The sequence below is a fragment of the Nilaparvata lugens genome, chromosome 9 (genome assembly GCF_014356525.2).
Source record: "Nilaparvata lugens isolate BPH chromosome 9, ASM1435652v1, whole genome shotgun sequence".
Classification (NCBI taxonomy): Eukaryota; Metazoa; Arthropoda; class Insecta; order Hemiptera; family Delphacidae; genus Nilaparvata; species Nilaparvata lugens.
Window position 1 is genome coordinate 2,488,261 of NC_052512.1, and position 27,024 is coordinate 2,515,284.

The window sequence follows — 27,024 nt, forward strand, 5'->3', positions numbered from 1 at the left end:
CGTGCCTTCCAGTTGTTGCTTCAAACCTATTCCGTGCATGTTAATTTCTAATTTTCATTTTATTTTATCAATCAATCCATTATTTCTCCATTCCTATTCATAAATTAAATATAGTTCTCTCATGCTTGCATGAAACGTTACACTTACGATACGGTACTGTGTTGTCTTATGGAACCTTATATTTTCAGCTCTGAAGAAAAAGAATCTCATATTCTTGTATTTTTCAAGGGAGAAAAAGTAACCTTGATCAAGAGATCGCCAGATTACCCATTTTCAAGACTAATGTGTGAGTAGCTTGACCACTCATTCCAACATTTTCAATCTAAAATAGTAGGCTTAGCCTATTGATTATAAACCACATCAGCTCAGTTGAGGCTTAGGCCTATTACATATCACATCACAACTTTATTCTCAATATTGGACCAACTGAGCTTCGCTCCGGAGTACAAAAGCATAGAAGGATAGTTTATAATATATATTGATACACAGAACACAATTTTTTCATTTGATTGGGGGAAGGACTAACATGCACAGCCCAAAACTGTTTCTTCCCCAAATTTTGATGTACACACTATAAATACGGTAGTCCAAAAAGTAGGTTATGTTCCATACACTTTTAAATTCCAATTTTCAGCCCAAACATTTGAAAACAGAAGAGTTCGGAATTAGATTTTTTACAAACCAGATTTAATAACAAAATAACACTCACTAATCATGTAAAACTGTAAAATAATGATTAACTTTGAAAATTTTGATATAGGTACTTTACTTTAAATAAAAAAATAATGGATCTTGTTTGTGATCATATCGTTGGTCATGTCAACAAATCAGATTATGTTGATCAAGATCAAGTCGATATTAATCAATAAAATTATTGCCAGATAATACTTCTTAGTCCAGTCAATATAGACATAAAAAAGGGGGTGTGCTTGCAATTTATATTGTAGTTCTGATTATTTAATATATTATTTGGGTACAAATAATACAATATTAAGAGAAGTCCAGAAAATTTCATGCAAAATTTCCTTGTGCTAGATACGGTACAGAGTGGACCAAAAACCTCGTATTTTCGGTTCATTTTCCAGTTTTCAGCTATTTCTGCCAAATCTCGTTATCGAACAGAAAAATTTGCACTCGCCTTTTTTCAAGATTATAAAATTTTGAATAAAATGAGATCATTCGGAACTCTCTATCTCCAATGAGTACTGAATTATGATTTTTCAAAAATGAGTGAAATTTGAAGGAAAAATTAATTATGATGAATTTTAGTTTTTGATCAACAATATCTTCCGATTGTTACCATTTAGACGTACAATTCAAAATCCCTCTGGGCGTATTTTTGTGCTCTACAATCTGAGATTAGGTAGAGCGCTCTAACTCATATGCATTCCGAATGATCTCATTTTATTCTGAATTTTATAATATTAAAATAGGGCGAGAGCAAATTTTTCTGTCCGATAACAAGATTTAGCAGAAATAGCTGAAAACTGGAAAATGAGCCGAAAATACGAGGTTTTTGGTCCACTCTGTATCTAGCACAAGGAAATTTTGCATGAAGAAATCGGTTCTGGACTTCTCTTATGTACCCAAATAATATATTAATATCAGAACTACAATATAAATTGCATGCACCAATGCATAATAGTGACTGGACTATCTCGTGTTATCTTGTGAGAACAGCAAATTGATTGCAATAGTTCAACAGCTGAACATAATTCTGTCTCACTCCCACACAGGAACCCGCATCTTCCATTATTGACAGACGACGAAATTATCAGCTGTTTTTCCAAGGATGAATAGTTATTATCCTTTTAATGTCCTTAAGCAAGTTTCCCAAAAATGAGACCATGTGCAACGTTATATATATAAGACCGAACGTAGGGAGGTCTATATTTTAACTCGGATTTTCTTCTGTCACGCATTTACGGCCAAACGCATTGTTCCTGGGTGAGAAACATATCTGAATATCATATTTAAATTGTCCGGAAGTCTTCAGTTACTCACACAGCGGCCATTTTGCTTTTTCACTTATTATTTTTTCTAAAGGCCATGTTGAAAGAGCTGAAGACTCATATCCGCCTAAAAGAATTATGAATTACAACATGGAAGGAAGAAGACGCACTGGTCGACCAAGACTGAGATGGATGGACTCAGTCACTGAAGATGCAAGAAGGCTTTGTGTAAGAAATTGGAGACGAGCTGCCATGGACAGAGTAGAATGGAGGCGATTGCTGGAGGAGGCCAAGATCCGTTTTGGATTGTAGAGCTGTGGATGATGATGAATGGTTGAACATTCAAAATTAAAACATTGCACAATCATTTATAACAACTAGACAAAGCTACAAAAAATATGATAATTTTTCAAATTCATAAAACAAAATGGCGGCCATTTAAAATGTTGTTTCTTGAATAACCCAGAAACTGTTGGTTTCTAATTATTATTTTGGAGAACAGGTGACGCCGGATACTTGTGGATGAGAAAACTGCGTGAGGTCTACTGTTCACAGAACTACTAGTAGAAATAGACACGGCTTCTCCAAACATCTATGTAATACATGCAATGGATAATCCACTTGTCAGCTGATTAATTATGAATAATTCTATAGTTTGATTAATCCTATCTTCAGAGTAAATGATAATTATTATAATAGTGAGATCGGAGTATGGGGGAAATTCCTTCTCCTTTCATATTATCCTTAAAATGCAAAATTTCAAAATAGCCCTGTGTATACATCGACGCGCAGTTGAAAAAGGAATATTCCTGCCAAATCTCATCGAATTCTATCGACGCGTTCGACCGTAAATGCATTACATACATACAAACAGACGAAAGAAAATACTAGTTCAAACATACACCTCACTGCGTTAGGTCAATAAGGTGTATGGTTTCAACATTACCTATTTAACCTATTTTGGACTATGTGTAACCTTATCTAAATTTGGAAGAGGAATAGCACAAGGTTACCTTATTTTTTCTCTCCCTATCAATTTGATGATGTACTAAAGCTGCGTTTACACCAATGTTAATAGTTTTATCCTTATAGATTCTATTAGATTGAACATAACTTATCATACACATGATAGACATATGTGTATGATATGTTATGATCAATCTTATAGAATCTATAAGGATTAAGTTATTAACTTTGGTATAAACGCAGCTTTACAGTTTCAATCATAATAAAGAATATTTTGTTTTGCAGTAATGGTAGTAATATTATGCGTGCACATCAGTATCAATATTCCCACATGTGGAAAAACAAATTTCATAGGTGATTAAAATTAAAATAAAGAATAATTAAATGAACTAAATAATGCTGAAGCAATTATAATATTTTTTATTAAAATAAATAATTTTCAAATGCTTGAGAAATATTTTCATCAGATTGGAATATTATCACGGAACTGGTTAAATTATCATATGGAATGCAAATTCAAACGTGAACTGAGTTCCTTAACATTTCAAACAGGTGACACCACATACTTGTGGATGAGAGAAAACTGCGTGAGGTCTATTGTTCCCAGAACTACTAGTTTTCTTGTTGCAGATATTGTACTGGGACATATCTCGATGTTTCTGGGTGCAAGTCTGATGAGTATTGTGGAAGTGATTTACTTCTTCACATTGAGGCTTTACAACGATCTATGGATGAATGAGCAGCCCAAGCCAGCCAAAAAGAAGACTGGACTCGATCTAGAGGAGATATGTGAGGGCACAAAGGAAGGCACCATCTACTGGGATGAAATATTAGCTAACATTGATTGAATTGCATCACACACTTATCAAAAGATCCTTTAATTGTTTTTCGCCCACTTGGATGTAATGAGCTGGTTTTCGTGCGTCATATGGAGGCCGAAAGTGATTGTTTTCTGACCAGGCCATCTTACGTCACATGGACGGGAAGGGACCTTTCACAGGCGATAATGATGTTTCTAGTCGAGGCGTTAGCAGAGACTAGTATTTCTTTTGAGCACTGCAAAAGACATTCACGTCCAAGTAACATACACTATTCTATGTCATAATAATCTAAAGAAGAATAATTGAGAATTAGAAAACATTACCTGCTTGTTCTGAAGTTCTGACTACATGCATTCTATAAACATAACCTAGTTTACGAATTCTGATTCAGTAATTTTGTGGAAGTTGACAAAACTTCCCACTGCAGCGCTGAAGGTGGTTTTTTTGTAATAGTTTTGCTGTTCCTGTTTCGGAACTGGGAAACATATTCGACTGTAAAGAAAACATATTATGGTTTCATTACAGTAGAGTATGCTGTAATGAGATCATATGTTTATTTGTTCTGCAAACAGCTGTTTACCGGATTGATTTCATGCATGGAAAACATCTGAAATTGAATGACTATGACAAAAAATGTATGCCCCTAGTGCTGTAAAATAAGATTGAGGAGATTAAGATAAGGTGGGAGAAGATTGATGTAATGTCGGCGAGGTGGAACTTCCTACGGGACTCCCCACAATCCAAGCCATATGCTCATATTAATAATAATAATAATGTAATTATAATAGTCCAACTATAAATAGCTATTATAGAATTCATATCAATTCATAAATAACACAATTTGATTCCGTATTCTAAGGACAATTTGCAAAATTTGACAATTCCCCGCTCTATTGACTGCGGTGAACTGAAACTGCATGTATTGTTTCAAGATTGCTATTTTTTTCTGAAAATAAGCTACTGAATCAATTATAGAATGTAAATTACACTCTATAATCTCTGGCCGTAAAGCACCGTGTTGCGAACTTGGCACTAACAACAAAAAGAACCACGTCAAAGAGTGGATTGAGCTAACAGTTGAAACCATGAGAAATCTACTAAATTGTATATTTCTCTATTGCATTACGCCATTAAAGAAAAACAGGGCAGTGTAGTTTGCTTTTAATGAATAAATGTTCAATTTTTGCAAAAAAAAAAAACTGAAACTACTACATCAACTACAGAAAATATTAAGATAGTTTACTATAATTACATACAATTGTTAGTTTCAGAAATTTCTTGTAATGCGTCTTCTACATGTATTTCTGTGTGTTTTCTGTGTGTAAATTGATATAATGAGAAATGGTTTTTGGGAAATGAAGAGTTAAAATTGAATGAAGAATCCTCATAATCATTCTCACCAATAAATTAGAGTAAAAATTGGGAAATGAAGAGTTAAAATTGAATGAAGAATCCTCATAAGCATTCTCACCAAGAAATTAGAGTAAAAATTGGAAAATGAAGAGTGAAAATTGAAATATCATTGCCTCTCGACTGACATATTGATCGTGCAGGACACGTCCTGTTTCGCAATAGTCAGACATTATCGAGTATAGTATCTATTATTAGAATATTATTTCTTCTGGCGGTAAATGGTAAATTCATAAATTTGAATGATTTATTTCATTATAGCTTCAATATGAAGGGTGATAATCGATCCTCAACTTTCTGCCAACCTAAACAAGGTTGCACTATTGCACTATTTGTGATTATTCTGCAGCTTCAATTCAAATTCATGAATTTGAATAAAATAAAGATATTATCCAGTACTCTCTGATACTTCATTCATTAGTGCATGAGATGTTTCAACTTTCGAAAGTCATTCTCAAATGTCATAGCTTGCATTTTTGAAAGTGGCTTTCAAAGTGGCTTGAAAACCTACTCCACTATGGCGTACCATGTTCTATAGTGAGGTCCACGTTATAATGGCAGTGGAGGATTGACAAAAGTGTTGCCATCCTTGTCTAACATGCAACAAAGCAGATAGCGCTATATCTTTCTCGATTTGCTTTGTTGCCAGATCGTCTTTCAACAATGTAGAATTAATAATTAATCAACAAAATATTTCATCTTAATTATGAAAATTCATTATAGAATTATTGAAAAACATCATTTCTTGCTTAATAAAATATAATTGAATATTTTAAACGAGAATGAACAGTTGAAATTACATCAATAAACCTGTAACAGATATCGTCTATAGAAGGCATTGACAAGACGTGGATCGGCAACGATTTTCTCCTCCCTTCTCCACTGCCATTATACCGTGGACCCCACTATTTAATAGAGTAGGTTTTGAATATCCAGTTTAAATAGCTACTACTTTAGCAATCCAGTTGAATTTTCATAATTAAGATGAAACATTTTGTCGATTAATTATTAATTCTACATTGTTAAAAGACGATCTGGCAACAGAGCAAAGCAAGAAAGAGATAGCGCTATCAGTTTTGTTGAATGATAGACAAGGATAGCAACATCAATGTCAGTAAAATGGTGTCACTATAACGTGTACCTCACTGTAGTAAGATTCACCTTTTATTAAACTGTCAGCATTAGTTGAATGGGGAGCATCCATGATATTCATGAGGAATACTGACAGTTTCAAATCAATCTCACTTCAACAAAAACTATTTCACTCAAACCATCTAGGATTTTCAAAATTTGTACCACGTGTAAATGGTGCTATTTACCTCGGTAACAACGAAAAAATAATGGGATTTCTGGGTCCTTTTCCATTGGAAAAACACTATTTTTTACAAATTTATTAACAAAAAGAGGAAGAGGTTCTCAATGAAAATGACAAAACGTATTTCAATGCTCATCTGATATAGGATTTATTTTTTTTTCTAATTTTTTGTATTCAAATTTTTAATTTTTTGTTATTATGTATAATGTGTACATAGTTTTTTTGCATTTCGCATGCATTTTTTTCAAAGTTATATATTATATCATTTATCAATTATTTGTTTCTTCTCATTTTATCAACCATCAATTGATGCATTGTTCAGGATAGTCACCTTGTTTTGGAATATTTCTCTATTATATTCAAATCAAAATCGATTTCACTCATTCAGCCTTTCATTTACATATTTAATTTGATGAATGATAATGTGACAAATAACTTTGTATCATCATAAAATACGATATGTTATCGGATTAAAAGTTCAATATATTCAGCTAACATGGTTTTATTAATTTAGAGAATTTCCCAAGCAGTTCGTGATAATATTTCAACTGTTTCTTGTTTGGCCATAAAAACTTTTTTTCAAATAAAAAAATAGTTTGGGACTTAATCAACTAAGTTGTTTTGAAAGGAAAAGTTCAATTCAACTTCCCTTGAGAAAAAAATAGAGAAAAAGAAATAAAGAATTCAGATGTTCTCAAGATGCAATATTATAGACGTTAATGATTTTTGTAGAATTGAGTCTCCAATAATTTATTATTGCTGATGAAGAATGAATTTTCACAAATAAGGTGTCATGTAGATATAATGGTGAAAAGCCGAGTTATATCCTAGATAAGAAACGTTAAAAATAATATGATTTAAGTTATTATCATTACAATATTTTCAATGCATAATTATGGAATTTTGAGATTGGGAAAATGTCATACAAGACTGGAATAGTCAAAAGCTATTAGAATTCATAAATAACAACAATTTGTTTCGGCTTTACGTATTTTAAGAAAAATTTGCAAGTATTAGTTTAAGATTGTTATTGTATTTTCCAAAAGCTATACTTCCATAATAATATGCTCAATCTGAATACATTATTCAAGTATTTAATTACAATCACAATTTTTAGATTATGATTCGATTTTTCTAATTGAAGCACAAACAGAATCTCTTGATTGCGTTCAAGATTTTTTTATTCATTCTGAATGACAGAAAGTTTTTACTGAATTATAAGCACAATAACTAATTTTGCAGCCTAATAAAAATCAATGAAAATCATAAAGTACAACGATATAATTAATGTTTGGATACAATAAGTGATGTTGTAATGAAATCACACTGAAACTGCTTGAGATTTGAAACATAGGTCTACAGACAGATCTTGATTGAAATTTTGACAGCAGAAGAAAACAAAAAACAATAATTATTTTGTAACGATAAAACAATATTTTTATATATTTACAAATATGTCACATTCTACAACCAAGAACTAAAAGATCTTGAATCACTCACTAAATTCACAAACATAACATTTCACTAAACGGTTCGATTTCCTCCTCTCATAGAATGAAGACAAATTTAATACCGTCTTTCTGTACAAACAATAGACTGCACCTTAAAATAATCCTAGTTTTTACCAAATAGTTGTAGTAGAAGTCGGAATCGTAGTAATTAAAATTATTCAACATTTACAATAAGAAAATTGAGCTTCTGTCTTTTTTTCTCACGTTTAAAAATTGCGTAATTGAATCGTAACAATACAAAATGATAATAGTAATTATAAATATTATCAACAATTTTTACTGTAGCAAATAATACATAATCAATATTACAGTAAACAATAATAATAATAATAATGGTGAAAGCAAGTTGATGATGACAATAATTTAAAAAATAGAAATAATGTTAATCTACATACCGGTACTTCAAATTATTTAAAGTACAACCTCTAACGAACATATTTATATTAATTGGATAATCAAGCCTAGGGTAGGTAATCATCATTATACAGAAGTCAATCTTTAGGGTAATGTATTATTAATATTACAAGAAATAAATTATCTCCACTAACAAGTCATAATGTACACAATATTCTCCTCACTATTTATATAAAAAGAAGGCTAATCACAATCATTCTATACACACTCTTCTTCTAGGTTATTCTAGTGTTAGTTTTGGATCAATGGCAAGGATAAGTAACAGCTTCAAGTGACTTTATCTTAGAGTATACAAGATATATAATATTACAATCATAAATAGGACAGTATCTTCAACAATTTTCAACGGAATTTATAAAGACGGTTTAGTTTCATTAAAATGACGGAGAGTGGGATACAAGATAAAACATGGAAATTATAATAATTATTTAAATTAGAGCATGAATTGTCATGGACAATAATCATTCAAGATTGATATGAATTTTGTGTTACAATTAATTTGGGCCTCAACATTATTGGGAAAGAGAAAATCTTTAGGAATTGATATGAAAACAGAGTAGGGATAGAACCAGGAACGAAAACAAACAAAGAATTCAACATGATATTTTAAAGGGTAACTTCAAAGAGTTTGAAAATAAACATAATATACAAAGGTTAAAAAATAAGAACATAAGCTACATCTACAGATTCCTTTATTAAATTTAAAGACTCGGAACTCCATGTTCGTGTATCTGAGGAATATTCAAAGCTCTTCTTCAATATTATTGTGGTATTCTGTATATTTACAACATACTATTTTTCTTCACTTGAGGATGATATCCTCTTAAAACATATACTGCGTGCTGATTAGGGAGGAATTATCAATGATTACTTCAATGTTGGATGCCCTAGATAAACATAGATTATACAGATGGTACAGTCATTACATAATAAATTACGAATGAATAATAAACCATTTTTCAAGCATCATAATTTTTAAAACGGTCAAATTTTTGAATTCAACAGAGTATTAAAGAATTAACAGGTACGGTCCCTTACACTGAATTGGCAACTATCAAAACTACTATAGCCTATTTCATTTGTATGTTATTCTATACTTTAGAGAAATGAATGTGATCGTTGTGCATGGAAAAATACACAATCTATATTATTTGTGATGTTTTGGCAGCAAATTGAATTGAATAATTTCCCTGGGAGTCACATTATATTCACTAAAAAATTCCAAGGGAAGCCTAAAATAATATGAATGATGAAACAACCTATTCAGCAAGATTTAGTTTAGAACATGGATAGATTATTTCACAAAATAGTGAAAAACTTTGAATACGTATAAAAAGTATATTTTGAATGAGCTTGAATTAAAATTGAAAATCAACCTAAATGAGCAATGAGTACTTATACTTGAAAAGTCACAATTCAACGATTTTTTTCAAATTTTGGTTAGTTGTATAGGCCTACTAGTAAATTGCTAAATTAAGAAACCTCAAACAGAAATCAATATGATTTTCTGAGGAAGACGTTAGGAATGATAGGCTCATCATTGGGATACAACGATAAAAATAATTTTAGAATTGAATAAGAAATTGTTATACCATTTGTAATGTATTTTAAGGTCTAGTAAAAGAAAATAGATGGATATTTCCCAAATGGACACTATATCTTTATTGATATAATTTGAATAATTCAAACTTTTTGGATATCCAGTCGTTTTTTTTTAATCCACTCACTTTTTTATAATTGTTTCCTTATAATTTATGGAGTTTTCATGGGAATAAAACTAGTGGAACCCATAATCCGTCCTTTATACTGTTCCGGCCTCTGTTCCCATAAGCAATAGATTATTGAGGTTTAACTGTACTAATGGGACTGTGCTTTTTTAACAGGAAAAACTTATAGAAATATCAATTCATATCTATGGTAGTATGACTTTCAACCAAAAATACAGTGTACTTCCATTTCAGCTTTCATTTGTAATTGAATTGTATCGTCAAAAATAATAATTGAAAGAACAGAATTATAATAAAGGATTATTTCTGAATGAAAACCATGTGAACTTTTACACATTTACAACAAAAATAGAATAATTATTTCTGACTACAGCTTTTTATAATATACAGTATACAGTTTTAAACACCAACCATCAACTAGGCACAAACCAGCTCTTGATACATTATTTCATAATTTACTAATAATTACAAACATGGCCTCATAAATGCAGCATGAATCAATACAGAGTATTTCAGAGTGAATTAACCAATTTCAGATAGATTCATTATAATGAAAAAATGGCTCAGCATCAACATATCTTTACTTAAATATTCTCGAAAAATGCATCAAAAGTATTCAATATGTCCTCCAAAAATCCACATAAACTTGGCAATCCAAAACTGTTTGTAAGATGTTTTCTGTCTTCGAAGTGACTAAAATTGATACTATTTGTCAATATCAAGAAGTAACAGAACTTTCTGTTGTAAAGGTAACATAGGTTTGAATACGGTATAACTCAAGCTAATTTTGTGAAATGGAGACCAATTGTTTTCTTACCACTAGGCCTACGTCTTTCTTTTAGTTCCAGTCTTCTTTGAATGTGGTGCGTGGTAGTGATATACCAAATTGGGAAATAAAAAGTCAAGTTTCTTATAATAAAAAGACTAAGAAATTGTCAAAACCACAGATTCTATTGATAGTTAAAAACGAGTTTATCAGAGATTGACAATGGTGTAACAACCGAAGCCGGTCTTTCTATCAATATCTGTGTTTTTTTACAATTTCTTAGTATTTTTATTTAAACAAAAAGTAACTTAACAATCATTTTTAGACAGCCGATGGCTTTTCGTGTTCAACAGAGAAACAGAAGTTGTCCAGGAAAAAAGACCAGATAGCCTATCATACCTGGGGCCAAATCCACCAACTGATCTATCCACTTCTAGGAAATTCTATGTGGGATATATTGAACATTTATTAAACATTTTTATAAATTACACTATTTTTCGAATAAATGAATAATTAGTATGTGATATGTCAATGTAAAGTCTTTTCTCATAATAAACAAAAATATTTGTAATTGTGTCATTCATTTAGAAACACCCTATATTGTAGAGCTTCAAGAATATTTTTAAAGGTGCGTACAGTTATAATTTTATGTACCGCGAACATGAGCAATCCACTTTCAATCAGCTGACTATATCTGTTTTTATAGAAACGGTAAGATACAGATATAAAAAGCTTGGCATCAGCTGATTAAAAGTGAATTGCTCATGTTCGCGGCACGTAAATCTGTACGCACCTTAAGAGTTGCATTCATGAAAATTATTACTGATAAACGTCTTCAAGGTCCATGAATACTTTGTCAGATTCTCACACTCGAATCTAGTTATCAGCAAATATAAAGCTGCGTTTAAACCAAAGTTATTAACAAAATGTTGATAATTTAATCCTTATAGATTCTATTAGATTGAACATAACTCTTATCATACACATGATTAACATATGTGTTTGACAAGTTCCGTTCAATCTAATAGAATCTATAAGGATTAAGCTATTAAAATTTTGTTAATAGCGTTGGTGTAAACGCAGCTTATATTCGTATTAAGTCATGGTTCAAATTCAAACCAACAATGAATAGGAAATGTAATGCTTCAAGGCTGAATAGGTTGGGATAATCTTAGTTTAAATTAGTATTAAGCGAATAAGCTTATTGCCAAATTTTTAGATACATATTTGTATCGACATAAGTATAATCCCAATATGATAAACTGTATCAACTGATGTAGTTGCTTGGTTGACAAGGATCTCTTATAACTATCAATGCAATTGATGATTATGGAGTAGGCCTACTCTATAGAGAAAGTCAAATGCATTTTTATGAAAGTGAATTCAGATATTCTAAATGAGTTGTACTTCATAAAATAACAAATTGATAACATTTTGAAATACACTTGATGCCACTATTCAATAATGATTCTAAGACATTAAACACCAATATAAGCCACAATTATGCATTTCTAATGTACATGCTATGTACTTAAAAGACACTTCTATTAGAAACAACTATATCAAGGCGGAACAATGGACATATTTTATTGCTTTCGAGAATTTCAACCAGTTATTTCAAACCAGTTCAATAAAAAATAAAGGAAGAAGGCCACAAATCCAAAGATAAAATATCTGAATTGTAGAGAAGTTTAAAATTATTGGTCTAAAAAATCCAAATTGATGGAAAATAATTATAAAAACGTTACTGCATATTAGAGACTCATCAGTCCATCCTCCATTACAGGCCAAGAAAAATAGTCAAACCACCACTAATTAGATTCTTTCTCAAACTGGAATCAATAATAGAGTATTCAGCATCGGAACATCCCACAATTACGTAACGCTCTAAGGGAGTAGGGCAATTTATTACATACAATAGATAAATCTTCATTATACAGGAGGAGATCTAATAAATTTAGCGTTAGGTAATATAGGGATGTTCCGATAGCCATCAACTACTACTCAAGTTCTAAGACAACATTTCTACATTAAAATGTGATGTTACTACACTATACTAAAATGGACCAGAACAAACAATTTCCAATATTTCACTGAGATTAGCAAATATTTAAGACTATAAGGTACAATATGATAAGCTTTTAGGCATTGCACAATGATATCTTTTGCTAAGGCATTTTTCTTAATAGAAAGGTCTATTTATAGAGACAATAAATACTTCATATACGCATGATACTAATCAGAAACTATAAAATATTTCCTTATTTTGATAAATTTACAACAATCAATAGGATACAGATGTTTATTGCTGTCACTTCAAACGATATGCAAAAGCATGTAATTTGTACTGAATTTGTAGGTAATTATTCCTAGTTGTTAGTTCATTTGTATGTATGTTAATAAAAGGCATTCGATTCTGTTTACCAAGTAAACTGCAGTTAATATAATCTCAAGAATGTATTCGAAATAGAAAGTAGAAAACCTCCACGTTTTCCGGCTGATCATCTTTCAGATTTAATTGAAGGAGCCAAAATGTATTCACTCTTATGGCTTTTATTGGAAGAGAAATCCTTTCAGATTTTCTGACTTGTATTAGCCAAATGTATGAGGAAACGGTTCTTTAAATCATGATACTAACAAACACCAGGTTTTCATCTTGAATGGAGAATAATTTCAAACAATTTTTCAGTAAAATAATGGTTGAATAGCTTGAACCAATCAATCGCTCGATTCTTTAAAATTGTATTTTCAAAAACTTTGAATGACTATTACAAAGCCTACAGTTTAAATTGTATTGGTCGAATTCATTCTTGAAGCTGAATTAACCAAGTTTATATCAATTAAATAAAATGTTGAAAATAAATTAAGAAATATCACACATTAATAGACATACTCAGTTAATGAATATAGATATTCATAACTTTATGAGATAGAAAATAATACATAATATTCGATCTATTGAAACATACATTACAACTGAGATTTTGTAGCTTTCATTTAGAAGTTGAAGTGTCGGTTGCACAACCGTGATTAATTTCACGAGAACCAATCAGAGAAGGCGTTTTTGAAGACGGCTTCACTGATTGGTTCTCGTGGAATTATTCACGGTTAAAATTTAACCGGCTGTTGTGCAACCGGGACAAAGAATTATTTTATATGCCTCTGTTAGCCATCTAAGATACCCGTAAATAGCTTTAGCAGTAACCGTTTAACAATTTTTTTGTATTTATAATAGAGATATTTCACATTATTAAACCTATTACGATTAATGTATATAGTGGATAAATTTGGTGTTTGTAATGTTTGATAAGTTTCATTGCATTTTCAACTGCACATTTGAAATTCTTACAATACTTTTAGTTACTAGTCTCAAATAATTAATAGTTGTAATTGCTTTCATCTTGTTTTTGTGAAAATAAATTGAATATTTCTAGGAACTATGGTGTGATCCTCGTTATAACAAATATTCAACAACAATTTTATGGTGTTATACTATTTATATTCCCAATAATTATTATAATCAATATACATCAGTATTAAAAGTATCATGATGAATGATTTTTCATAAGGGAATGAACTGCGAAATATCAATCAAAGTATATAAATGGAGATTACATGAAGATGAAGAATATGAATGAGAAATGAATATAAATGAAGGGTAGTCTAAGATTCTATGTGATTAAAAATGACATGATAATGTGATGATTCATGACTGGGTGTATCACATCTTTCGTGAGGTGAAGTTCATCATTAGTTCATATGCAGGTACTTCAAAAACGAAGCAGATAGTGTGATTGATCGTGTTGTAATGTATAGAATCAATCCTAAACCGCTCACAAATATTGCGTAATTTATTAAACATGCCCAACAGTTATATTTTAAACTACAAATCCATCGTAAAGCAAGTTTTGTTCGACTATTAAATAGTTTATTTCAAATTAAATTTTTGATGCTACTCAATTTTCTCAGGAATGTTGGTCAGATAATTTCAAAAAGTGGTGCAAAATCAAAGATATTGAAAAATGAATCATTTAAGATCTAAGTTAAGGTGGTCCCATTGAATCGGATAGTAAATGTCCTAGTCATATTGATTTATGTTCGCTGATGGGAATAATACAATTTATTCGATCTTTCCATAATCCAACTTGTATAGAGAAAAATGTGAATTTCTAGAACACTAACAAAATATCTAATGAAATGGAAATTGACAATTTGATAATGTTCTATTAGGCACGATAGGCAACTATTTGAATGTGTTAGTCAAGTAGTCTAAAAAAAGACAGTTTATATACGAAAAGAAAATGTTCTATGAACCGAGAGACAATGTAAACAAACATGCGGTAGTGAGGTATTCTCTATCGAATGACATACATATTTCTCAGACATAAGATAACATGAAATAACATTTTATTGCGCATGTGCAGTGACTGACAAAAAAGGATTGCTACCTCCCTAACTTCATGCAGCTTGAGCTGCAAATTGTGTACTCTTTAATATTATGCTATAATATAACGCTTTAAAATATGTTATTAAAAATGTTTGCTGTTGCATTTTGAAAAAAAACCTATTTTGGATGAAAGTGAACGCATTTTCATTTTCGGTGATTGATTTTTCAAGAATAATTGTCTAAAGGTTAGATTATTGCTGAACATGATTGAATTATATCACTGTCAAAATGATTTTTCTTCTAAATACGTTATTGCATAGTAAGTTCCTTTCAAACTGAAAAATACAATTGGAATAACCACCATAGATTCAAATTTAATCATGAATATTTTAATGATTCAAATGGTTATGATAAATATAGTCAATAAATTATTAGAAATTATTCAAGTTAATACTACTTCAGTAATAATCGAGCTGTATGTTTGTTATTCATAATAATATAGTATTTTTGAGGACTGACAATTCATTCAAATTGTATCAAAGTCTACTACTGACTTGTTCAAGAGAAAAAATAAAAAAGTGGAAATTGATAGTTGTAGGTTCAAGTGTCTCGTTGAAAGTTAAAATATTGATGTCATAAATTAAATTGAAAAAATGAGACACAGATGTTGTCAATACCACTAACTTGACAAAGTGGTGACAACATCTATGTCTCATTTTTTCATTAAGGAGAAATACAACAATATCTCTTCAAAAACAATCAATTTCATAAATATTAAATTCATTTCTTGACTAACATTTCTCAATAATTATTCTGACTCTGAATTATAATAGCCTACCAAAAGATTTTCAGACAGGAAGGAATATAATTATCCAATGGAGAATAAGAGTGAGGCCACTTTTTAGAGATGAATTTCTTCAATAAAATAGATTGTGTTTGTATCACGTATGTATCACATTGGCACGTAAAAACAATATTTAGAAGCCTCAAGTTTAAAATTGAGATTAATCATTATCATCCTGTGAAGTTTGCATCACAGTGAAATCATCAAGGTCTAAAAATACAGGTCATAACACGATCCCGTGATGCATTGCAAAATCGCCATTTTGTGGGGTTCTAGTTCACAAATTTTCATATTATTTATCAGCTGTTATCATTATAGAGTAAACAACATGATGTGTTATTTATAATATTTTCCAAGGGGCATTGCTTGACTTTGAATTGTAAAATAAATTCTTCCGACATTAATAGTATTCAGATTCCATTTAGAAACTGAGTTGTTGATTTTGAGATTTATTTGATTGGGAACTTCTAACTGTTTCTCAAGTTAGCCTCTTGCCCCAATGCCTTATGAATAATAACATGTTACAAGAATAAGAACAATTTTTAATCTATATAAATGAAAGTCGAGCCTCAAATTTTGACATTCAATAACTTTTTCAAGTGTGCACCGAATTTGATGAATTTTTCTCAGTTGTGTTCGTTATGTTCAGGACCAGGTTTATAGCCTATCAAATTTAATCAGACTTCAGGACTCTTTCCTACGGTCCTTCAAAGTTTACATGAGTAATCCTTATGGGAGAAGATTTGTGAGCTGGCCACACACATAAATAAAAATCAGGTGTTATAATCATTGCGACATACAACAGCCGTCGGTAAATAGTAGACAAGAATTTGTGCTGCTCCATAACCGCCCATGTATTTTATTCTAAACGCCTCGACTAAAAACAAAATTACTCTTCTGTGTGTAACCATCCAGCAGTGCGGCCTCAGGTTGAAGACTTACATGCTCTAAAGACATTGCTTTGTTTCGAATAATTGTGCTGTCTTCGGTGTTCAGAATTAATTGATTTTTATTAAACTATTTATTTTGCAGTTGGAAAATTATCTATATAAATAAAATGCCGCATCGTGCCTCCTCAGGTTTAGCTCCAGCTAAAGTTTGTCATGAGATGCATGAAGTGAGATGCAGTTTAATGATTAACCTATGTGGCGGTACGAAGTTCGCCGGGCCAGCTAGTAATAAATAAATTATTGAGCCATTTATTATTGAAATTTCATTAGTAAATATTCTGTAATCTGAATTTACATATTATCCGAAACAGAATATTGTTTTTAAAATGCATAATGCATGATTTTGTTACTAGCAAATTAAATTAGATTGGATTTTCAAATGTACCGCCATAAAAACCGCACAAAATGGCCGCTCCATAAGAAACACGGGTGTCTTGACCTGGTTTCTATAGACCTTGGAAATCATACAGTACAAGTGACTATAAGAGAGATAGGTTGAATATGGAAGTAAACTCTAATCTTAATAGTAATATTTAAAAGTACAGTCTTTCGCCGTTATACCAGCTTTTCAACTCATCAACACAACCGCCTGCTTCGAATTTTTGCAGTAATAATTGATGGAAAGTGGGAGTTAGTAGATCATTAATTGCTCAAATATTCGACTTTCAATCAAACCCCATGATAATATTGTTTGTGTTTGTACTAGTGACAAGGTTCTCCAATACCGGTATTGTACTGTTTCAAATATCCATCTCTTTTCAACTTGGCCACAAAAGTATTCAACTTGTCAAAATGTTTAAAAATATTAGATGGGAAGAGCTCTTAATATGACAACCAATCCCACTTCCAACAATCATGATGTGTCATCAAGCTATTCATCTTCATCAGACATTCTATTTCTAAATTCTTTACACTTATTATCAACATTCAAAAACAATCAAACAACAAACAAGTAATAGTTATTGATAATAAAATTTTATACAAAAAAACACACAACCTTTTTAAAATAGATTATAATTATCTGGAATTCCAAAATTGACTATATTTTTCAGTGTGTGTTTCCATAAAAAACAGACGTTACAAATAAAATACATTACAGTACCATATAATTTCGGCAAATAAACTGCTCAATATTAATTTACTAGTCAGTTCCAATCGGTCCTAAAATTGAAAGTAGAAACAGTGGTGTCTGTTTTGTAATTTGAACCGACTGGCAAAGTAGTTTTGATCCTACTCTCTGCAGAATCCGAAGGTAGACCGAAATATAGACATAATTTTCTAGTGAGTGACGTTCTACATACTTCTGTACTCCTGGCACTTAGTTGTGGTAGCCTCCTGGCAGTCTATACTTACTCCCCTCGGTAGTGACCTGTGACCTGTTCCCTGCTCCCTGCTCCCACCTCCTTCTTCATTGTTCCAGCAAAACAAGATGATATCTGTTGGAGAATTGAATGGTGATGGTGATTCCTAAGTGCGGTTGATGGTGATACAGTCTATTTGATCCTGCAAATGTTCAATAATTTAAATTGGAATAAATCAGAATGCATACAACAATATATTAGAAATAAAATCAATGAGATATACTTCCCCACATGGCCTATAGATCCGTGTATAGTGAGAGAATTCTTACTGATCATTCTTATTTCACACTTACTGATTTGTTCAAAAACAAATAATTTTTGTGAGATAATACCGAAATCATTTCTTTACAATTTATACATGATTAATTATAAAGGGTGTTTACGAAATCTCTACCAATACTCTAGGGCATTGTTCCTGGTTAAGAAACATATCTAAATCCATATTTAAATTGTCCAGAAGTCTTCAATTTATTACTCACACGGCGGCCATTTTGCTTTTTTGACATATTTTTTTTCCAAATCATACGAAACATACGAAATTGAAACTTTGCACAATCATTTATAGCAACTGGACAAAGCTAAAAAATTATGAGTCAAAATTATGATATTTTTTAGCTTTGTCTAGTTGTTATAAATGATTGTGCAAAGTTTCAATAGGTCATGTTTTACCATTATTTAGAAAAAAAAAAATGAAAAAAGCAAAATGGTCGCTGTGTGAGTAACTAGACTTCCGGACAATTTAAATATGATATTTAGATATGTTTCTTACACAGGATTAATGCCCTGGAGTATTGGTAGGGAGTTCGTAAGCACCCTGTAGAATGATATCCAAAACTAATCAAAACAGGTCACTTTGAATAAATACACAATAATCTCAAAATGAAGACAATTTCAATTCAAATTACGCACATCAGTAATACTTTATGAGGCAATGAGTGCAGCATAGCAATAAGGAAGATGAAAAGAAATCAAATTATAGAATTCAATGTACGAGTACCAAAGTACATCCTCAACATAGTACAAGCAAGAAGTGGAAATCTTGAACAACGAAATTCAATAAAATGATGAATTGAAAAACCATAGATACTGGATTTCCTAATATTCCCTATGGGAGTTTTTTTTTGGGAGGAAAACATTCAAAGCTTTTAATAAGAACTAATGCAGTCAAGCCTCTACATCATAAAATCCTCTACGATAAAAATTTGTCGCATGATATTTCATAATTAATTGTTACTATATTTCACCTCTAAGACAATATTTTCCACAACTTTGTTAGAGAGAGCTTCAACTGTATATAGAACTGCAAAATTATTGTAAAAAATAATGTTTTGTGGAAGTTGCATTGTGTACAAGTGACTTAACAAAGCAAGCTGCGCTTTGCGCTATACATGGTCATTGCATTTTATTCAAAAATGTTGCAAGTTAGCATACAGAGTGAGCATAAATATTATTGAATACATTTCATAGGTGAATAAAAAAATAACAAACAATAGTGGCGCGCCTATTTTTGTGGCAAAAATTGGTGTAGCTTCTATAATTTGTGATGACCTTCATAGAAACACAGTTGGCTCAATGGTGGGGGTGACACAGTTGGCTCAATGGTGGGGGTGACACAGTTGGCTCAATGGTGGGGGTGACACAGTTGGCTCAATGGTGGGGGTGACACAGTTGGCTCAATGGTGGGGGTGACACAGTTGGCTCAATGGTGTGGGGTGACACAGTTGGCTCAATGGTGGGGGTGACACAGTTGGCTCAATGGTGGGGGTGACACAGTTGGCTCAATGGTGTGGGGTGACACAGTTGGCTCAATGGTGGGGGTGACACAGTTGGCTCAATGGTGGGGGTGACACAGTTGGCTCAATGGTGTGGGGTGACAGAGCGTCAGGAAAAAATTATGTGCGTTCTGTGGTTTCAGGAAAGCAAATCGGTTATTACCGTTCAGAGACGTTTTGGTTTAGTTTAGAGTATGGCCGTGTATGCAAGTGAGTTATGTAATATTGATCAACTAAAACGAAGAATTAAAGCCGCAATTCAGGGCATCACTCCAGATCGACAATGTATGACGTGGAATTTCTGGATACAGTCTAGATATTTTATATGCAACAAACGTGCTCACGTACAAATTTTTCCGACTTGTCATGTGTTATAGATAAAACTATTTGAAATTGGCTTTTCAATAAATCAATATCTATGTAAGTACACTAAGGTTCAACTCACTCTACCTTGACTCAAATCGTACGACTCCAGTCGAGGATACTCCAGTCACTCGACCTTGCGACTTTTTTGCTTATTGTCACTACTTCAGTTCCATGCTACTCCATTTCTAACCATACCTTATTAAAAATATAAAATCTAATTCGTCACTAGTTTGCATGTAATAGATTTTAAAATAATTATTATGAATATTGTCTTAATTGATTCTTATTGTCTTATCTAAATTGATAAAAAAAAACATCACTTTCATCAAACATAACTTCACTTTCATTAAAAATGCACGGTACTACGCAACTCAAGTCAAGGCTCGAGGAACATGTTGAGTCGACGCTCGACTCAGTCTCACAGTGGCGAGGTCGCGGAGACTAGATTCGACCGGTCTGAGTGTCACCATTTCAAAACACATGCTAGAGACTAGAGTCGCAGTCTCTTCTCGACGTGAGTCGCGTAAGTGTGAGTTGAGACTTATTCACCTGTGAAATGTGTTTAATAATTTATGCTCATCCTATATTTTCAGTTAAGAATGGCACATTATCAACGTTGAAAGCTAGCTTACAAACAGAAGAAGGGAATGAGTTTACCTTTAAATTGTGGGGTAGCCCAATACGTGCTGCTGGTGCTGCTGCTATAAGTTTGCCTGCCTGCAGTTCATTGTGTCGTATTCGAGCACCCTCTGTTTGATATGTGACAGCTTATTATGTAGATAGTTGAACCTTTGCCTGGCACTTTGATAGTCCTTATCTACTTTCACATTATCGTATTGTTCTAGTATCATATTTTTTATAGTCTGCAACAAACAAAAAAATTTTCATTGATTTACAATAATCGGCCAGTATATACATTATACATTTTTCCCTGAGGATAAAAGCCTACATGAGACTACGTTCACATTATCGTATTGTTCTAATATCATTTTTTAATAGTCTGGAACAGAGAACATTATATGTAATAATTTACGATAATCCGCTATTATATACATTACATTTGTTTCTAAGGATGATGCCCACATGAGCTCCAAGTTTGTCTGTGCGTAATGAGACGGATGATGATGAAGGGTGGTTGTACCTGCAGTTTTAGGTGGGACCCGAACCACCAGGAAGCGATTTTTGAACACATAAATGGTATTCAGAGGAGTTCGGCCACTCCTACAACGGAAGTAGCAGGCGCATGCGCATGAGTCTTAACCTATCTTATCAGTGTGACCACGACACCAACCGCTTCACGATTTCCAACACAATCAATACCTAGATCACATAATGAAATGACACAAAGTTCATGAATCCTCATTCGGTTTCCAATATTAATTTTGAACAAAATGTCGAGATTGAAAATCACTCTTAAATAATTATTATTGAACAAAAATCCTAATTAAATACTGTAAAATCACCCCGAATACTTCTGCTACTGCAAATATATTGACAACAGTGTTAACAGCTAGATGAAAATTCGATGAGAGCTACTATTCAAAAATAATTTGCCAGCCCGGGAATTTGCAGTAGCACAAGTCTTCTTTAATAATAATCATTCATCAATTAGCATTTGAACTAACGCAATTTTTAATTCATTTCCATCTGAACTCTAAAAAAATTTGGTTCTAGCAAATACATGGAATGAAGAATAAATTGTTTATCCTATACATGGTCGACTGAATGATAGTAAATTTACATTATTTGGGTTATGGTTCGCATACCATGCTGAAACTTAATAATAAACTAATGTTTTCACATTATTAAGTCAGTGAGAATGAAAGGACGGCATAGTTGCCAGTTCCCTGTCTCCACCGCCTTCTGTAGATGATAGATAGCAGTAATGAAAAATATCATAATTTTGTCGATGTAAAAGTAATAAATTATGTTTTTGAACGAGCGTTAGCGAGTTTTCACTTTTGACTTACTGCAGGCCAAAGTCCTACAATAACTCAAGATGTATGTTCTACAATAACTCAAAAAAGAATTGATCAAATCAGCTTTAAATTTGGAACACGTATTCTTCGAACCCTTTTACAGATCAAGTATGTTGGACAACAAAATTGCCTCACTCCTTCGTCCTTTTTCAGGATATAAAAATAACATTGAAAGTGCATAATAAAAAAATTGTTATGATTCATTTCATGCTCTTACTACAGTTTTTCCATTTATTCATAACATCAGCTGAGGCTATGAATGAATGAATGGAAAAGCTGCCTAGTAATTGCATGCAATGAATTCTTCAGCTGACTAAGGACCGAATTAACCAAACTAAAACTTGGTTTGAGCGCCAGTTGATTCTAAATGAACAAAAAATCATGTTACAGAACCAAATCAAAATCATCTGGCTTAGAACCAAATGCCGCTCAAACCTAGTTTTCGTTTTTGGTAAATTTGGGTAAACATTATAAATCATAACAATTTTTTCTTACGCACTTTCAATATTGGGGCACTTCCAATGTTATTGTAATGTTACTGAGGCCTTCAGTAAGCCAAGAGTGAGAACTCGCTAACGCTCGTTCAATTAGTGATATTTGTTATAACATTCTAGTATTTTCATTAGCAAATGGTATTATTTGTGTCAATGTATGAGAACTGCCTTTAAGAGGACTTTATATCCTGAAAAAGGACGAAGGAAGGAGTCAATTTCGTTGTGCAACGAACTTGACCTGTAAAAAAGGTCGAAGAATACGTGTTCAAAATTTTAAGCTGATTGATCAATTCTTTCCAAAGTTATTGTAGAACATACAAACAGACGGACGACTTAGGCCTTCAGTAAGCCAAAAGTGAGAACTCGCTAACGCTCGTTCAATTAGTGATATTTGTTACAACATTCCAGTATTTTCATTTGCAATGGTATTATTTGCTTCAATGTATGAGAACTGCCTTAAAAGCAAATAGTATTGTTTGATAAACACGAATGAGGCCACTCACTTTCCAGGCGGGCGAGTCCTTGGGCTCCTTCTTAAGACTCTCCTCGAGGTTGGCGAACTTCCTGGCAACCTTGTCGACTCGCGAGTGCAGCGCCCTGTACTCCATGTAGTTGGTGTTGAAGTCGGCCTTGTATCGTCTCCTCTCCTCCACCGATTCTATTCTAGGGTAGTCACTGCAAACAAACACATTCTCATTATGTCATTTTCCCTCCACCTACTACAGTGAGGTCCACGTTATAATGGCAGTGGAGAATAACGTTACCGATCTGCCGGTCTTGTCCATGCCTTCTATTGATAAAGGTTTATTAATGTAATATTAACTCATTTTAAATAATCAATTATATTTTATTAAGCAAGAAGTTATATTTTCCATAATTAAGATGAAATATTTTGTTAATTATTAATTCTACATTGTTAAAAGACGATCTGGAAACAGAGCAAAGCTAGAAAGAGATAGCGCTATCCGCTTTGTTGAATAATAGACAAGGATAGCAATACCATTGCTTTACTTTACTCTATAACAGAATGCTAAAGCACAACTATTTTTCTCTAAGGAGTAAAGTAGTCACTTGTTGGGACTAAAATTAAATGCATTTGAATACCATGAAAATTATCTCTATCAAGACATTTCAGTATATTTATATATATATATATATATATATATATATATATATATATATATATATATATATATATATATAAGCGAAATGTCACTCACTCACTGACTGACTGACTGACTCACTCGCAGAACTAAAAATCTACCGGACCAAAAACGTTCAAATTCAAATTTGGTAGGTATGTTCAGTTGCCCTTTAGAGGCGCACTAAGAAATCTTTTGGCAATATTTCAACTCCAAGGGTGGTTTTTAAGGGTTTAAAGTTCATCTTTTAGCATGTATATTCTTCTTATTCTCATAATTATAATTGAAAAATATCCATACCATATGTTAATATAGAACTATAATCTAGAGAGAGTACCTCTTCGAAACAGTTGTTAACTGGTAACTAAATTAATAATTTTGTCAGGTTGGCATTAAGTTAAGTTGACTTTGTTAGGTTGGCACCAAGTTGGAGATTGAAATGCATTTATCGCGAAAAAATTGATTGGGCACTGCTACCTCAATCAGAGCTATTCCTGGGAATATTATATTACCAGCCGTCAGGCTCGCTTCGAACGCCATATCCGTCTAGCCAGACGTTTAGTTTAGTCTGGACCCCCGACTGGATCGTCCTAACTTCGATCGCCATATCCGTTTAGCCAGACATTTAATCTGGACCCCCGACTGGATCGTCCTAGCATATGATAAATTTTTTTTTTTTGTGTAGTTGAGAAGTTGATATTGTGGTAATTATTCATATTGAATGAAAAAGACTAAGAAATTGTCAAAAAACCACTGATTTATTGATAATTAGAAAGACCGGTTTCGGTTATTACACCATTGTCAATCTCTGATGAACTAAAACTAAATACAAGAGCAGCAGAATTTATACTAGTAGGCGAGTACTGCTATTGGTCGAGGGCATGAACGCCTGCCATTGGCCTAGCTAGACAGTCTCCTCCCCCTCAACGGTGTGACAAAATGGCGGCTTAAGCAACAGAATCGCCATGATAATAAAATTTACTATTTGGTACAAAATAAGAACCTAGAAAACAAATGTGAAAGATAATAAAACAAATATGTAAATGGAAAAACTATTGACTAATGTATGCTTACATGTTTATGATAAAACTAAATTCGTAGTGTTGTACTGGTTGAAATGAATCTGGTCATTTAAACTATACTGGGGATTTTCCTTAATTACTCTTGTTATTTCAAAAGCCTCTAGAATATTCAAAGATCTGCCTTTGTTATTAACATGCAGAAACTCAACATTCTCCTTAACTGTGAACTTGTGATTATTTGTTATCAAATGTTCTGCAAAGTTAGATTCCCCATTTTGTTTATTCCAATCTCTGATGTGTTCTTTAATTCTACTTTTGAAACTTCTACCAGTCTGACCCACGTAACAAGCATTACAATCATCACATTTAACTGGGATGATACATTAGTCAATAGTTTTTCCATTTACATATTTGTTTTATTATCTTTCACATTTGTCTTCTTGGTTCTTATTTTGTACCAAATAGTAAATTTTATTATCATGGCGATTCTGTTGCTTAAGCCGCCATTTTGTCACACCGTTGAGGGGGAGGAGACTGTCTAGCTAGGCCAATGGCAGGCGTTCATGCCCTCGACCAATAGCAGTACTCGCCTACTAGTATAAATTCTGCTGCTCTTGTATTTAGTTTTAGTTTATCAGAGATTGACAATGGTGTAATAACCGAAACCGGTCTTTCTAATTATCAATAAATCAGTGGTTTTTTGACAATTTCTTAGTCTTTTTCATTCAATATGATAAAAATGCTCAAATGAAAAATGCAGGCGAGCGAAGCGAGCCTGCTGATCTCGTTCTTGGACGATCCAGTCGGGGGTCCAGGGGGCGGAGCCCCCTGGCTAGACGGATATGGCGAAGCTAGCCTGACGGCTAGTCCTATTAATAAGATGCGAGTGTCTGTGTGGGAGAGAGACAGAATTATGTTCAGCTGTTGAACTTTTGAGACGTATTATCTGGAAATTGTAAATAAACCGACTTGATCAACATTATCTGATTGTTGACATGACCAACGATATGATTTTATTTTTTATTTTAATTACAGTAGCCTACTTGTATCAACATTTTCAAAGTTAAACATTATTTTACAGTTCTAAGTGATTAGTGAGTGTTATTTTGTTATTCAATTTGGTTTGTAAACAATCTAAATTAGAACTTTTCTGTTTTCAAATGTTTGGACTGAAAATTGGACCTGAATTCAAGTATATGGAACATAACCCACTTTTTGGACTATTTAGGAATCAAAATTCGGGAAAGAAACAGTTTTGGGCTGTGTATATTAGTAGTCCTTTCCCAATCATTTTAAAGAATTGTTTTCTGTATCAATAAATAAATATAAACTATGCTTTTATGCTCTTATGATTTTGTACTCCGGAGCGAAGCTCGGTGCCCCGATATTAATATTAGTAACCGGTACAGTGACAATATATTCCCATGAAATCTAATGGCATTTTAGTCAGCTGTTTATATTTTCTGTATTATATTCCTATAAGCCGCCGCTTTATTTGAAAATGACTCTCATCAGGTGAAACATGTTATGCACTAATAAAATATAAAAAGTACGGGTAAAAGAAACGAGAAGGGGGCGCCAAAAACAATGGATGGACAGCTAGGAGTTGTAGTGACTCTTCAATGGCCGCCTATTGTTATTAAATTTCGACATTTTTGTGGTCTATCTATTTATTTTTTGATACAATTACAAATCATATGAATATGATCGGGATAGAACAACAGGCATAGCCCAAAACTATTCTGTTCCCAAATTTTGATAAATAATAAAATGTCCGAAAAAATAGGTTATGTTCTTACTGAGGAAAATTAAAGTTTACAGTTCT

The 27,024-nt window shown here is 32.4% G+C and overlaps 2 protein-coding genes across 2 annotated transcripts in view; one reads left to right on the forward strand and one right to left on the reverse strand.

Moving 5' to 3' along the window:
- Nucleotides 1–3,916, forward strand: part of LOC120353001 (sodium channel protein Nach-like) — a 56,918-nt gene extending 53,002 nt beyond the window's left edge. Inside the window, exons 6-7 of the mRNA XM_039435392.1 lie at nucleotides 189–286; nucleotides 3,549–3,916. Of these exons, the coding sequence (XP_039291326.1) occupies nucleotides 189–286; nucleotides 3,549–3,766 (316 nt within the window). The 3' untranslated portion in view covers nucleotides 3,767–3,916. The remainder of the gene's footprint in view (nucleotides 1–188; nucleotides 287–3,548) is intronic.
- A 13,229-nt stretch (nucleotides 3,917–17,145) lies between these two features.
- Nucleotides 17,146–27,024, reverse strand: part of LOC111057838 (RNA polymerase II elongation factor Ell) — a 93,302-nt gene continuing 83,423 nt past the window's right edge. The window contains exons 9-11 of the mRNA XM_022345305.2: nucleotides 23,539–23,710; nucleotides 21,220–21,425; nucleotides 17,146–18,566 (exon numbers count right to left, since the gene is read on the reverse strand). Of these exons, the coding sequence (XP_022200997.2) occupies nucleotides 21,264–21,425; nucleotides 23,539–23,710 (334 nt within the window). The 3' untranslated portion in view covers nucleotides 17,146–18,566; nucleotides 21,220–21,263. The remainder of the gene's footprint in view (nucleotides 18,567–21,219; nucleotides 21,426–23,538; nucleotides 23,711–27,024) is intronic.